The 13,934-nt window shown below is 40.8% G+C and overlaps 1 protein-coding gene across 6 annotated transcripts in view; it reads right to left on the bottom strand.

Moving 5' to 3' along the window:
• LOC102909681 (solute carrier organic anion transporter family member 1A5) overlaps nt 1–13,934 on the bottom strand; it is a 96,267-nt gene that overhangs the window by 22,749 nt on the left and 59,584 nt on the right. For 3 of the 6 annotated variants that reach the window (XM_076568211.1, XM_042274260.2, XM_076568212.1), the window contains 4 exons: nt 13,101–13,242; nt 10,778–10,910; nt 5,559–5,665; nt 1,381–1,527 (listed from right to left, as the gene is read on the bottom strand). In XM_076568211.1, coding sequence (XP_076424326.1) covers nt 1,381–1,527; nt 5,559–5,665; nt 10,778–10,910; nt 13,101–13,242 — 529 coding nt within the window. The remainder of the gene's footprint in view (nt 1–1,380; nt 1,528–5,558; nt 5,666–10,777; nt 10,911–13,100; nt 13,243–13,934) is intronic. The other 3 variants (XM_076568214.1, XM_076568213.1, XM_042274263.2) reach the window with 3 other exon arrangements.

A 13,934-nucleotide genomic window follows, 5' to 3' on the forward strand; every position in this document is an offset into this window, starting at 1 on the left:
AACTTGGCTATTTGTTAAAACTATGAAGAACCCCGTCTAGGCTGAGGGATTATAAGGAAGGACACTGTCATTATCTCCACAGAGGAGCAGGGTGCAGAGCTCTGAGTAGTAAAAGAGCAGATGGAAAATAAGAAACTAGATGGTATGGTGAACATGACTGAGAAGACACGATTCGGTATCATCACCTTTATAGCGAAGCAGGATGCAGAGACCCAAGAAGTAAAAGAGAGCAGATGGCAAACAAGAAATCACTTGGTGAACATGGCTGAAAAGACACGAATTTTTTTTTTACTTTATTTTTTTCCATTTTTCTTTATTATGAAATTTTCTACTCACTCTACATACCCCCCACAGATCCCACCTCCTCCCTTCTGCCACCCCTCAGCCCTCCCTCCCAAGCCATGATTAAAACCATACTTGGTAAAGCTTAAACTGCAAGAATGTTTATTAGAATGCAACAAGAGGAAACACTACAGAGCTAGGCTAATGGCTCAGGCACTTGTCCATGAAACCTGGCCCAAAGATTTCCCTTGGACCCCAGGCCAACTACCAAAAGCTGTCTTTTGATCACAACAATTTCATGCAAATTCACACACACACACACACACACACACACACACACACACACACACACGAGGAGAGTAAAAAGTGTAAAACTATATTTTAAAATCCTACAGATACAAAATGGCCAGCGTTGGAGCCATAATGACATATAGATGAAAGAATGAGAAGCTAAAAGCAGAAAAATAGAAAAAACAATTGAATTTATGGAAGACGTTCCAGGAAATATTGGTGAATCTCTAATGCTTTAAAGATAGTGTTGGCAGCATCAGAGAGTGTGCAGATCAGAGGGATTTCCAACAGTGAGAAGCAACTTGATGACACAGTTTGTCTGGAACTACCATTTAATTCCCTCATTGAACAATCTTATGACCTCTGCTCATAGTCCTGGAAACCACAATGCATCCAAATTAATAACTGATTTCTACCCTCCCAGAAAGCTTGATTTTTCAAACTTACTATGGCAGTTTGAAAGAAAATGGCTCCCAAAGGGAGTGGCACTATTAGAAGCTGTGGCCTCGTTGGAGTAAGTTTGGGCTTGTTAGAGGATGCATGTTACTGTGGAGGTGGGCTTTAAGGTCTCATATGTTCTCAAGCCATGCCCACTGAGACAGTCTACTTATTGTTGTCTGCATATCAACATGTAGAACTTTCTTCAGCACCATGTTTGTCTGCACGGCACCATGCTCCCCACCATGATAATAACGGATGAAGCCTCTGAAAATGTAAACCACCCCAATTAAATGTTTTTCTTTTATGAGAGTTGCCATGGTCAAGGTGTCTCATCACAGCAATAGAAATCCTAATTAAGACACTTACCAATGTATAAAGGGGAGTTTTCAGATTTAGCAAAATCTTCTATGTAGGAAATACCCAAGGGCATGATGGGAGTTTCACCAATTCCACGTATAACATTTCCCACTACTGCATATATCCACATTAATGATTTAATTTCTTTCACACACTCTGCATTAAAACAAGAGAAAATAACATGAATATTTTGACAGTCAAGTGTTGCTAACAATTAATTCAAAAGTTTCTGTAAGCCTTTCTCAAGTCACAAGCCCATGATGACCACCAAATGACTTAGGTAACTATGCTGGCTTTGAAACAAGGGGTCATCCCTACTGCATATTTGAAAAAATATTTGGCAATGGAGTAAAAGTGCTATGCTGGAACCAATTCCCACTTGGGTGGGAGAGATTACTCTACAGATAGACACCACTTTCCAAGTCAGTGTTCAGTGACAACACATTGATTGGGAGAATTTACACAAGCAAAATAGGAAAACAGTAAAAAATGAGGACTTTCCCTTACTTCCAGGGACCCAGTTAGTTAATATGTGCACTACCTCACTCCTCCATGACTTTGAGGGAGGAAATGGAGCACACATGTACATATATTTCTGACAATTCATGCTGTACTGACACAACACAGAGAACATTAATGCAAGTTTGAATACCCACCTGCCTCAATTACTTTATAGAAATTAAATAATTAGCTGAAGAGTAAACATATATTTTTTCTATAGATTCCATCTTTTGCTATCAACCAGCAGATTGAATAGCAGATAATCAGTGGAATAACACAAACTAGGCCAAATGGACTTGAAAGGCAAAAGGAATCATCTTTGAAGGTTTTCATGTACCTCCTAAGTTTGTTCTAAGCTAAATGAACTTCCACTCCCTAGGGAAGCTGGACATTGTATTTTCAGGGAAGTGAAGGACAATGTATCCTGAACTGTGGACTGGACGGAGGCTGCTCATAAACGTTCTAAGCACAACTGGGTCATGAGGTTTAACTCTTACTTACTCCTTGTTCAATAAAATCAGTTTTCATCTCTAGGAATTCAGATTCTTATCTTTGATAAACATAATTTCTGTCTACAGATCACAGGGAGACTATAAACCCTCCTCTAAGGCAGAACTGAAAGTATCAGACACTGCAAGAATCAAGTGCTTTGCCGGGGCTCTGCACATGGGAAGATTTTAACTTATCCACCATAATGCAAGGAGCAAAGGGAAGGTTTTTCAAATGTCAGTGCAGGAGGTGAGAACAAGCTAGCATTGAGGCCACTGTTTCTGGTTGCTTTGCTTAGAGGGTTTCTATGGCTCAGAGATTCAGAGATGGCTGCTCTTTGATTCTCAAGTTACTTTGATCTCCACCAATTCCCGGAAACAGTGACAGTCTAAGCTTTGGAGACTGCTGCAATTTCTGTGGCATGGATCATGACAAAATGGAGATGTTCTGGCCTGAGGTGATTCTGTTGAGACAGCTCCAGACTAAGTGTCCATGAGACTTGTTGGGTCCTTTAGCATCTGTGAGTTTTGTTGGAACACAGCCAAAAGAATGATGCATGGTGAACAATACCCTGGGGAACTGTGGCTCCAGGTACAAAGGCAGAGAGGCTTTTACAAGTGCATTTCATTCCCCAGATTGTTCATAGACATTATTTTGTGCTGCCTGTGACAAACAACTACATTCAATTCATAAGTTATGTTGATTCTTGTTGGAAGAGAGAACATAGCTATGGAAGCCAACCTGGTCAGTGTTCCTTGAATCTGGATATTCACTTCTGCCTTGCTTTCACGCTTTCCCAGATATAATCTACAGTCTGTGCCAGGCAATTGTGTTTAAATTGGCCTGCCCTGAGATAGATTTGGAGGGGGCTGCTCTGTTAACATTTAGTATGTGCTTACTGATGTTTATTTACATGTGTTTCTGATCCCAAACGATGCTCTTGAGACCATTGCTTTCATTGTTTCATTCATGTATAAAGTCAACTGAAACTGAAGCAAGGTTGTCTCAGCATCAGACTGTATCCACCCCATCCTTCTAGGTTCTCAAATCCTGATCCCAGGTACAGCAGATCTGCACAGGTCCACTGAAAAGTCAACAATTTTAATACTTTTTATAAATATACATGTAAATGTGTGTACCTTCATGTGCATATGTGCAACTTATGTGTGCAGGTGCCCAAGAGGGCCAGAAGAGGGCACCTAATTCCCCAGGACTGGAGTGACAGGGATTGTGAACAATCTGATGTCTGTGCTAGAAACCAACCCAGTCCTCTATAAAAATGATGTGCTTCTCTGAATGGAAATATCGCCCAGAAGCTCCAGTATTAAATAGTTAGTCTCCACTTGGTGGTGCTATTTGGGGAGGTGGAGCTGGTGCTATCTGGGGAGGTAGAGGAAGACTGTCACTGGAGATGGGCTTCAAGGGCTTAAAGTCTCACTTTAATTCCATTTTGCTCTCTCTGCCTTATGCTTACAGTTGAGATGTGAGCTCCTCATTCCTGCTCCTGCTGCCTTTCTCTCTACCATGATTGATTCTCACTCCTCTAGAGCAGTGGTTCTTAACCTGTGGGTCATGACTCCTTTGAGGGTCCAATGACACTTTTACAGAAGTCATCTAAGACCATCTGAAAATATAGCTATACCTTATCATTTATAATAATAGCAAAATTATAGTTATGAAGTAGCAATGAAAATAATATATTGTTGAAGTCATAACAACATGAGGAACAGTATTAAAGAATTCCAGAATTAGGAAGGATGAGAACCACTGCCCTATAAACATAAGCACAAATAAACTCTTCCTTGTATAAATTTGCTTGGTCATAGCATTCTGTCAAAGTCAAAGAAAAGAAACTAATACATACAGTAAGTACCTTTACCCAACATCTGACTGTGTCTATGAGTTATGTACAGAGACAGGTCACCATGGCTCTGATATAATCATTAATGAGCTAATCTGTTGATGGAGTTATGAGATGGGAACTATTGATAAGTACTGAAAGGTAGCAGGTGGACCTAATTGGAAGTTAGTCATTGGGGTAGCATGTACATAAAGGCTATATTTCACCACTTCCTGTATTTTGTTTTCTATTCTTCCTGCCCACCAAGAATTGAAGAACAGCATCACCCAACACTCATGTCACCATGATATTCTATCCATAAACATGGAGCCAAGTTCCCATGAACCCTCTAAGACAGTGAGTGAAAACAAATCTTTCCTCTCTTGAGTTGTTCTTTGAGGTTTTAATCACAGTGATTTAAAAGTTAATAATATAGCATATGAAGGGCAGGAGCCAGGACCACAGTGCCTGGGCCCCTAGGATAAGGGAACACCACTCTTGGTTGAACTGCAAAGTAATGTATCTGTTAAAGAGGGAAAAGGAGACTGAAAGACGAATTTCTGGATAATCAAGGGATTCTGAAATGTGGCATAGGCATGTGCTTTCCCGTGGTACATCAGGTGCACAGCATAGAATGATGGAAGCTTCTTTCTGGCTATATTTCTTATTTGTATAATCACTGGTATGGCTAGTTTTTGTCAACTTGACACAAATCTAGACAGACCTGAGAAGAGGGTATCTCAACTGAGAAACTGCCTTCATCAAATTGGCCTGTGGGAATGAATGTTTATGAGGCATTTCCTTCTTGGTTAACTGATGAAAGACAGCATAAACCACTGTGGGCAGTGCCAGGGCTGGGCAGATTGGCCTATGCTGTATAAGAGAAGTAGCTGAGCATTCCAGTATGCAAGACTCATTGGTGAACTCTGCTTTGGTCTCTACCCCCAGGTTCCTGCCATAGCTTCCCATATGATGGACTGCATTTTGTAAGCTATGTAAACTCTGTCTTACCTGAGTTGGTTTTAGTCAATGTTTTATTGCAACAACAGAAAACCAAACTAGACCAATCACATAGATCTCATCATGTGTCCAAATCCATCCTTTAAGTCATCTTCCCTTGTGGACTAATTCTGCAGTGGTGCTGCAGTGGATACCTTTGGCTCATTTTTAAAACACCCACTTTAAGAAACAAAGGAGTCTTAATAAGCATATTCAAACTCAGGAGGCAGAGCATTCTATGTTATTAGACAACTCCCTTTCCTGAAGAGGGAAATAAAGTTTGTCCATTTGTCTTGTATCCCTACTAAACCCAGTGTCACATTCAAAGCCCTTCATAAAAGAGTAAACATGAGTCAACCTGCTGGGTCATGCGTTGGTGTTAAGGTCTGGGTTCTGTTTCCCGAACACAAGAAACTGTTTGAGGACAAGTTGCTTGCAGGTGAAATTGTTGTTTCATATTCATATCTGTGTGAACACAAAAAACATTCATTGTGAGGATCTGAGTGCAATGGGAGCTTCTGCAAATTAGTGACTACTGCTTCCCTGAAAACATAGCATCCAGAACCTATACAGACACATTTCCACAGCAGTCGTTGTCATCATCATAAATCCTATTGCAGGGCCAGCAAGATAAAGAACTTTCTGCAGAACCCTGATTACCTGAGTTCAATCCATGGAAATCACATAAGGTGGAAGGAGAGGAATGACTCCATAAAGGAGTCCTCTGATCTCTATACTTGAACACCTACACACACACACACACACACACACACACACACACACACACACACACACACACACATACATAGAGGCAACACAAATATATACACAAATACATATGTATTTGAGAGAGAGAGAGAGAGAGAGAGAGAGAGAGAGAGAGAGAGAGAGAGAGAGAGAGCCATCTGTATCATTAGGCTGGACATGTAGTTCTAGGTTTAAACTCTAGAACTGCATAAACTGGTTGTAGTAACTCATGCCTCTCACCCTAGCACTTGAAAGATGGAGAAAGGAGAATCAGAAGCTCAAGGCCATCTTTATCTAAGCAGCAAGTTTGAGTCCAGTCTGGGCTTCATGAGATCTTATCTCAAAAAAAATAGGATGGAAAGAAAGAAAACAATGACCTGAATGAATAAAAGTAAGTAACCAATATCACCAAAAGAACTTGATAATCACCAAAAATGTGCCCCTCTTTTACAGTTAGATCTCAAGTCTCTACATGTAGGTAACATTGCTTTCAGATTCTCTAATGTTAAGGCTCTGTGATTTCTTTTTTTAACTTTATATTTTTATGTATAAGTGCTCTGCATGTTTACCTGCATGCCAGAGGTCATCATATCATTTATAGATGGTTGTAAGTCATCATGTGGTTTCTGAGGACTGAACTCAGGAACTCTGAAAGAGCAATCAGTGCTCTTAGCCTCTGAGACATCTCTCCAGCCCCCTCTGTGATTTCTAAGTGACTATTTCTTAGACATAATTGAGGTGAGATAAAGAAAGAAAGCAAGAAAAAAAAGAAACTCACAAAAGTAGAGTTAAGATGATAAAAGTTTTAGAAAGACACAAAATAACACAATAAATCAAGATACCTGTTTTATGTTCTCTGAACTGTGGTCCTACCCTTCCTCAAACAATCATTCTCCTGTGTATTCATTAAACCCAACAGAAGAAAATGTTCACATGTCATAACAAGAGATGGCATTATCCATCACCTGACAACACTGTGCCATGGCACCAAAGGTGCAAATAAACTGTGGTCATTTAACTCTATCAAATCACCAAAGGTCAGCTTGTCCTAGAGAGAAATGACAGAGCAACAGTAGAGGAGAATGTGTCAGCTAAGTCCCTCTCCATTGTAGGTATGCTGGATTTATCTCTAAGTGCTTTTTAGAAAAGTGATAACCAGAGAAAACCATGGGCTGCTAAATTCTATATGAGTAGGGAGCTATACTTGCCAAAAATCTAATTTCTATGCTGCATAATATAGCACAGAAGTCAGAATCACTTTCCCTAAGAACAACTGCCTAAATATCCCCACAGAGTTGGCCAGTGAAGTGTGGACAAACTTATGTGTCTCTCTACTCATGATCCCATGAGGCAAGTCAGGTTCAAAGAATAATTTGGGAGAATGTTGGAAAACACAATAATAGTCAAATATTTGTTGATGATTTGAATAGAATAGAAACTAAAAAATAATTTTTAAATTCCACCCACAAATTTTTAGTTCCCTTCAAAAACAACTGAGAAGATAAAATATCCTTCATTTAGTTCACTAACCACTTAAAGTTGAGTTGTTCACTCAAGGTCCATTTATTCCCCAATGGACAATAAAATTGCAGAAAAGTGTTTCAAAAAAATGAGGAAAGCTCATTTCCTCAAAAACAAAAAACTCCAGATATGGGGATGATTTCAATTGCTACATTGGTGCATGGCATGCACCAATACTGGGTTTGATCCTGAGCACAAAATAAAACAAGATATGGTGGTCCATACCAATAGCACCAACACTCAGGAGACAGAGGCAAAAGGATTAGAAGTTCATGAATATCCTTAACTACAAAGTGAGATTGAAGCCACCTTTAGCTAAATGAGACTCTCATTCAAAGAAAATAAAAATAAAAGTCTTGTGAGATACCAGGTGTCTCTATGTGTACAGGTGCTTGTGTACAAGCCTGACAACCTAGATTGCATTCCAGGACCAACAGAGTAGGCAGAGAAAACATAATCCTGAGAGTGGTTTCCTGACCTCACACAAAAGCACATACACTCCACCACCACAACATATACAACAAAATAGATAAAAATAAAAAACTGTAAGTGAGAGACTGAAAGTGTAGACAACTTAAGCTCAATCAAATCTTGAGATTGGGATATAGATGTGAGAACCAAATCAGAAGGTAAGGGAAATATAACCATCATGCTTTAGGGAGTAACAGGATATGTTCCAGGTCTCTATTGAAAGTTGCATGAAAAAAACTACTAATACAGGGCTTAGCTGGGCACACAAAGCAAAGTCTAAAGTGTGGGTTAAAGTGCACATAAGGAATAGCTAGATCCTCAGACTCATCCTCCATCTCTCCAAGTGGAAATGCTCATAGACAGGAGAGGAGCCAAACTGGTACACTGAGGACACAGGACAAAAAGGAGGATCATTATGTTTTAAAAGTCCACACAGTGAAAGATGATGTTCCCATTCCTTTCTAGATAGTAGTCAGTTTCTACCTTTTTAGCAAGTGCAGGGAATTCCTACCTAAGATCACAAATTATACACATTTCTGAGATAGCTCAAAATCAGCCCATCCAGCTCAGTTACCACCCAGTCCAGCTCAATTACCACCCAGTCTAGCTGAGTTACCAGCCAGTTCAGTTCAATCACCACCCAGTCCAGCTCATTCATCAGCCAGTCCAGCTTATTCACCATCCAGTCCAGCTCAATCATCATCCTTTCCAGCTCAATCACTACCTGGTCCAGCTCAGTTACCACCCAGTCCAATTAAATCACCACCCAGCCCAGCTCAATCACCTTTTGATTCATCCTACTGCAAAAGACAGAAGACTCCCATTAACCAAGTCTATAGTTGTATACAGAATTTCCAGTTAGCTTTCCATTGTAATTCTCAATTAAATATGAACCAATAACCAAGAGCCATCTATGGGGGACACTCTATTACAGTAAGTCAAAGACAAACAAGAGCTACACTTGAAGGGGCCAGAGACAAGAGAGACAGATAAAGAGAGTCACACAAGAAAAGATGCTAAATTCTTAAGAAAATAACAAGATGTCCCCTCAGAGGAGATAATCGAAGTAGAGAGGTGTCCTTGGGTGACAAGCCCATCCAAGAGCCTGATGACAAAGATAAATCTCCCAGGAAGTACCTAAGAGATGCAAAAACATGAAATTAAAAAGATGACAAGATATGAATGAAATCTAGGATACCAGTGCTCAAATAGGAGCTGAAGAAGAGTGGGAGAAGGAGAAAGTTATCATCAAGTAGAAAGGAGGGAAAAAAGTACAAAAACTTTACAGACTGTCCTGACTGAAGGCACCTGATGGAGGTGGCAAAGATCGTAAACCAATCGTCATCAGTGTCAGACAGTGGAGCTAAAAGAGAAACCAGTCACAGGAGTTAGAACTCTAATTCTACTTCCAAAACACACAAACTTTGAGGCAATGTCTACAAAGGCTGTAGGGGATCTTTTTTCTGTACAGGAAGAAGTGAGGGAGAGTAAGAGGGAAGCAGAGTAGGATGCTCCTCCAGTGAGTATGTAAGAGAAAGAAAGAGGCGAAGCAAGGCAGTTGTGGGTGCTCATCCTTGGAGTACCAACACTTGGAGGGCTGAAACAGGAGGATCACCAAGACTTTGAGGCCAGCCTGAGCTACATAGTGAATTCCAGCCTGGGCTACACAGCAAGACCCTGTCACAAAAAGAATGAAGCTGGACTGGAGAGATGGCTCAGTGGTTAGGAGCACTTGTTGCTCTTGAAGAGGATCTGGGTTCATTTTTCCAGCACCCACATGGTAGCAGACAACCATCTCTAACTCCACTTCCAGGGGAAACGATACCCTTCTGATCTCTGTGGGCCCCAGACGCACACATAGTTCAGACGTATACATGCAGGGAAAACACTGACACACGTCAAATTGATGAAAGATCTTACAAACAAAAGGAGAGATAGAAGAAGGAAATGATGAAGAGTAGAGGGGAGGCGGGAGGAAGAGGAGAGGGAAAGCAGACAGATTCATATGGAAGAGAATGATGGGGAATTACAAGGAAATAGCACTGAGCTGGCCTAGAGGTTTGCAGTTCAGAGGCAGGTGGAGAACAGCAGACACCAGCGAGAGGCATGCCCGGGACAACCGTGCAGCCCTGACCTGTTCTGAGGGAAGTTCACCCTGCCAGCCTGTGAGGGCTAGGGAGACGGGGAGAGACTCAGAGAGTCAATCTAATGGGGACATGAGATAAGCATTCAGTCTAGAGAAAGAATCCAGCTCCATAACAAAGAATAGCACGATCCTATGGTGGAAAGCAGTATTTCGTATATAATTTAAGGTTAAGGTATTAAAAACAAACAAGACTCATAGGCAAAAAGAAAGAACTGAAAACTTTCCCCAGAAAGCAGGAAAGTGGGGGGGGGACCACAACATAATTTCACTTTTATAATTTTCTGTATAGAACACTTTGGTAAACATGAAAATAAAATCAGCCTTGACATTGGTCTGTCCCTTGCTGCCTGTGATTAAGTCACACTGTAGACCCCTTGTAACTGTAGGGTCTAAATAGTCCTGATGAAGGACTCAGCACAAGCTTTGGCAGATTCACAGAATCTGTTTGGTATCTCAACTTCATGAAAGCAATGTCTCAAATTCCCACTTCACAGTGGACAGGACTGGACCTGAAATGGACCCAGGCTACACGAGTCACAGATCACACCAGCAGAGTGGAGAACATAACTTCTAATTTCCATATTAGCATTCTGAACTTTGGGGAAACATTGCTCCTCACAGAGACAAAATTCTGAACTTCATTTCCTGTAGGGAAAAGTTGAACCTAAAACATCAAAGAATGGAATACTCACCGGTCCATCAAGAAATGAGGTAGTGATATTATGAAACACCCTAGGCCCATAACCGCACATCCGACACCAATCACGATAGGCCTGTGCAGTTTTGTTCCAAAATAACTCACAAATATAATCAACAAAAGGTTTCCTAGGAGAGGGGAATGAGAGTGCTTGTTTCAGTAAAGTAATAGCAGATCTTAGTCAACAGCCTCTCCAGCATTTGGACTCTAAGTTTCATTGTTTAAACAACCACCTTAAGGATACAGGAATGGGTGCTTGGGAGGTTTGGGCATTGTTTGTGTGTTTGTGTGTATGTGTGTGTGTGTGTGTGCGCACGCGCGTGCATGCATGTGATCCTTCTCCTGTCTATTATGACCCTGATGGAAGGTTTTCCTCCATTTTGGAGAATATTAAAGGCTCTTTTCAGGATTATCCAGTCCTTGGGAATAGATACAAAAGCAGCTGTCAGCCTGCATGTCACCTCTGACCTCTCCTCTCATGTTAAAAAGTCAAACCAAAAATTTATCTGTGGTTTAGGAGAATGCTTAGGTTTAAATAAACTCAGTGGGAAACACTATTCTGACAGAGAGGCCTTTGATGAAGATGTTAAGAGATGAAAGAACCAGTGTGGCCTGGTGGCACAGACCTGCCATCCCCAGTCACAGGGAAGATAAGAGAAGAAGACTACAAGATCAAAGTCAGCCTGGGCTACAAAGGACGTTCAAGACCAGCCTGGGCATCTTACTGAGAACTTCCTCAAAATAAAGAGTTAATAAAGGGGTTGTGGATAGAGTGGTAGAATGTTTGCCTCATGTGTGGGAGGCCCTAGGCCCAATCATCAGTATTATGCACATTTTAAAAAAAGATTTGAATAGAACCCAATATATCAGTAAGTTCTCTACAAGGCACTAATTTTTAATGTGATGAAGAAATTTACTATGATCATACTACACATAAAGGAAAGATCAGAAAACTCAAACATATTTCTTTGATGACTTAGCAAATCTCTAAGTGATCGCAAGTATTTGAGAGATAATGAAAGACTTTGTTTTTCTTCCAATTCCATTTCTCTCTAGTCTGCTATCTAAGTAGAAGAGATGTTGCTTTATTTTGGATGGGGGTGTGTCCCACATCTATATCCTTATTACCCTAGAGTAGCTTCTCTTTATTTCCAAAGTCCCTGTAACCGAGGTCATCATGCAGAAGGTAATGTCCCAGGACACCCACTGTTTGAACTTTCTATGTGTCTTGCTAGTCTACAGCTATACCCTCCAGAACACACTGGATCTTGTCTGAAATCTCTATTGTGTGAGAGGAAAAGCATTCACCCTCCTATAACACTAGGCTGACTTTGTCCACACACAAACTGTTTGATGCTTTACCTTCTACAGAAATCCCGCCTTCACATTTACCTCTCCATTTCCCCATCTGGAAAACCTTTCCTCCTTTAGGAGACTGTCTTCCCAAGCACAGTGTGTCCCATAGACCTTGGATAACCAATGGGCTGCACTTGCTGCATCTAACACACTAGAACGTGACTGAATCTGTGAAAGGTCTATGGAAGGCATTCATCCTGACTGCACTGTGAAGGCCAAGGACACAGGGGCAGAGCAAGCACTACGGAGATTGATCCTGGAGACAGGATGGAACATCCTCAGTGTGGGTTTGCTACTTCACCAACTCGATTTTCTTTGCTGTTTTCAATAAATACATTAAAGGCAATTTCACCTTGAAGGAAGTAAAAACTTAGATTAAACTAGAGGTGAGAGACACCACGATCTCCAGGTCACTTTGTCTAAAGAGGGCATCTTTCCCTCCTTCACCCTTTGTACTATCATATCCCAGTTCTTTACACTAAATCAGGGGCTAAAGTTCATTCACTCTTCTTAGCAATCTTGTCTGGCACAACTCAAACACAGGAAAGCACCCTCATCTTACAAGTGACTAGGAGTGGAGAGCTGACAACCTCACAGACACAGTGGGGGAAGAGAAGCACTTGCTCTCTTCTTCAGGACCCCAGTTCCTCCAGGCTCCCACAGCAACCTTGTAAAATGCCAAGAAAAAGTATTTAGTGTCTCTTTGAGTTATCAAGTGATAGAATTAAATATTAATTCTCTAAATCTTCTGCCACTTGTCAGAAAAAAGAAACCATGTCAGGGTATGTGGCAAAAATTGGGTTCCATCGTGGGGATATTTGAATAAGTATTTTCTTCACACCCAAACAAGGCTACTCAATCATATCAGGAAGGATGTAACTCAGTCATACCAAATAGTCTACTGCAGGAAATAATGAGAGAATATCAATATATAACAATAAGTAAATGTGAAAATCACTCACCAATCTCAAAGCTCCCATTGATAAATCCAACTGTAGATGTTGGGATATCAAATTGTCTCTCTATTTGTGTGAGCATGGAATTCATATAAGTTCCTGATAGTGATTTGGATACAAATGCCCATGTTAATGCCAACAGAAACATCTAGGAAGAAAAATATTTAAGAAAAAGTAAGGGCTTTGTTTCCCCAAATGTATATCTGCTATCTGTTGACAAAACAGTGTTGTGGGATATCTGTATACTGTGTGAAGGGTTATGGCTGTGATTGGGGTAATGAAAAGTTGAATAGCCAATAGCTAGGCAGGAGGTATGGGGGAAGAGGAGGAGAATCTAGGCACCTGGGAGATACCAGGAGACTCAGAGAGTAAATAGGAGGTGTGAGATGGAAGAGAGGTAACATCACGTAATAAAATATAGATTAACAAAGATGGCTTAATTTAAGTTATAAAAACTAGTTAGGAACAAGCCTAAGCTGTAGGGCAAGCTTTCATAATTAATTAGTCTTTGTGACATTATTTGGAAGTGGTCTAGTTGGACAGAAAAAGACTCCTTACAAAACAGCCTCTACCATGAGATGAGGATTGTATCCAACATAAACAGTCCTTGAACTTGCAAAAAACTTTGAAGTGTAATCTCTGCTCGGTCATGGTGTCGTAACTCTGGAAAAGCAGGGTTAGAATAGCTGGCTAGCAGTGCTGAGTTCTGTAGGCTTTGCTCATGTATCAGTGTCCCTTATTCACACAGAAAGACAGGCAGTTATTCTATGCAAGACGCAGCTATTGATGGCTCCTCAGTACTATACAGTTATCTGCAGGACAAGTGTTATCCACTTTACG

Source organism: Peromyscus maniculatus, chromosome 3, assembly GCF_049852395.1.
Source record: "Peromyscus maniculatus bairdii isolate BWxNUB_F1_BW_parent chromosome 3, HU_Pman_BW_mat_3.1, whole genome shotgun sequence".
NCBI classification, from domain to species: domain Eukaryota; kingdom Metazoa; phylum Chordata; class Mammalia; order Rodentia; family Cricetidae; genus Peromyscus; species Peromyscus maniculatus.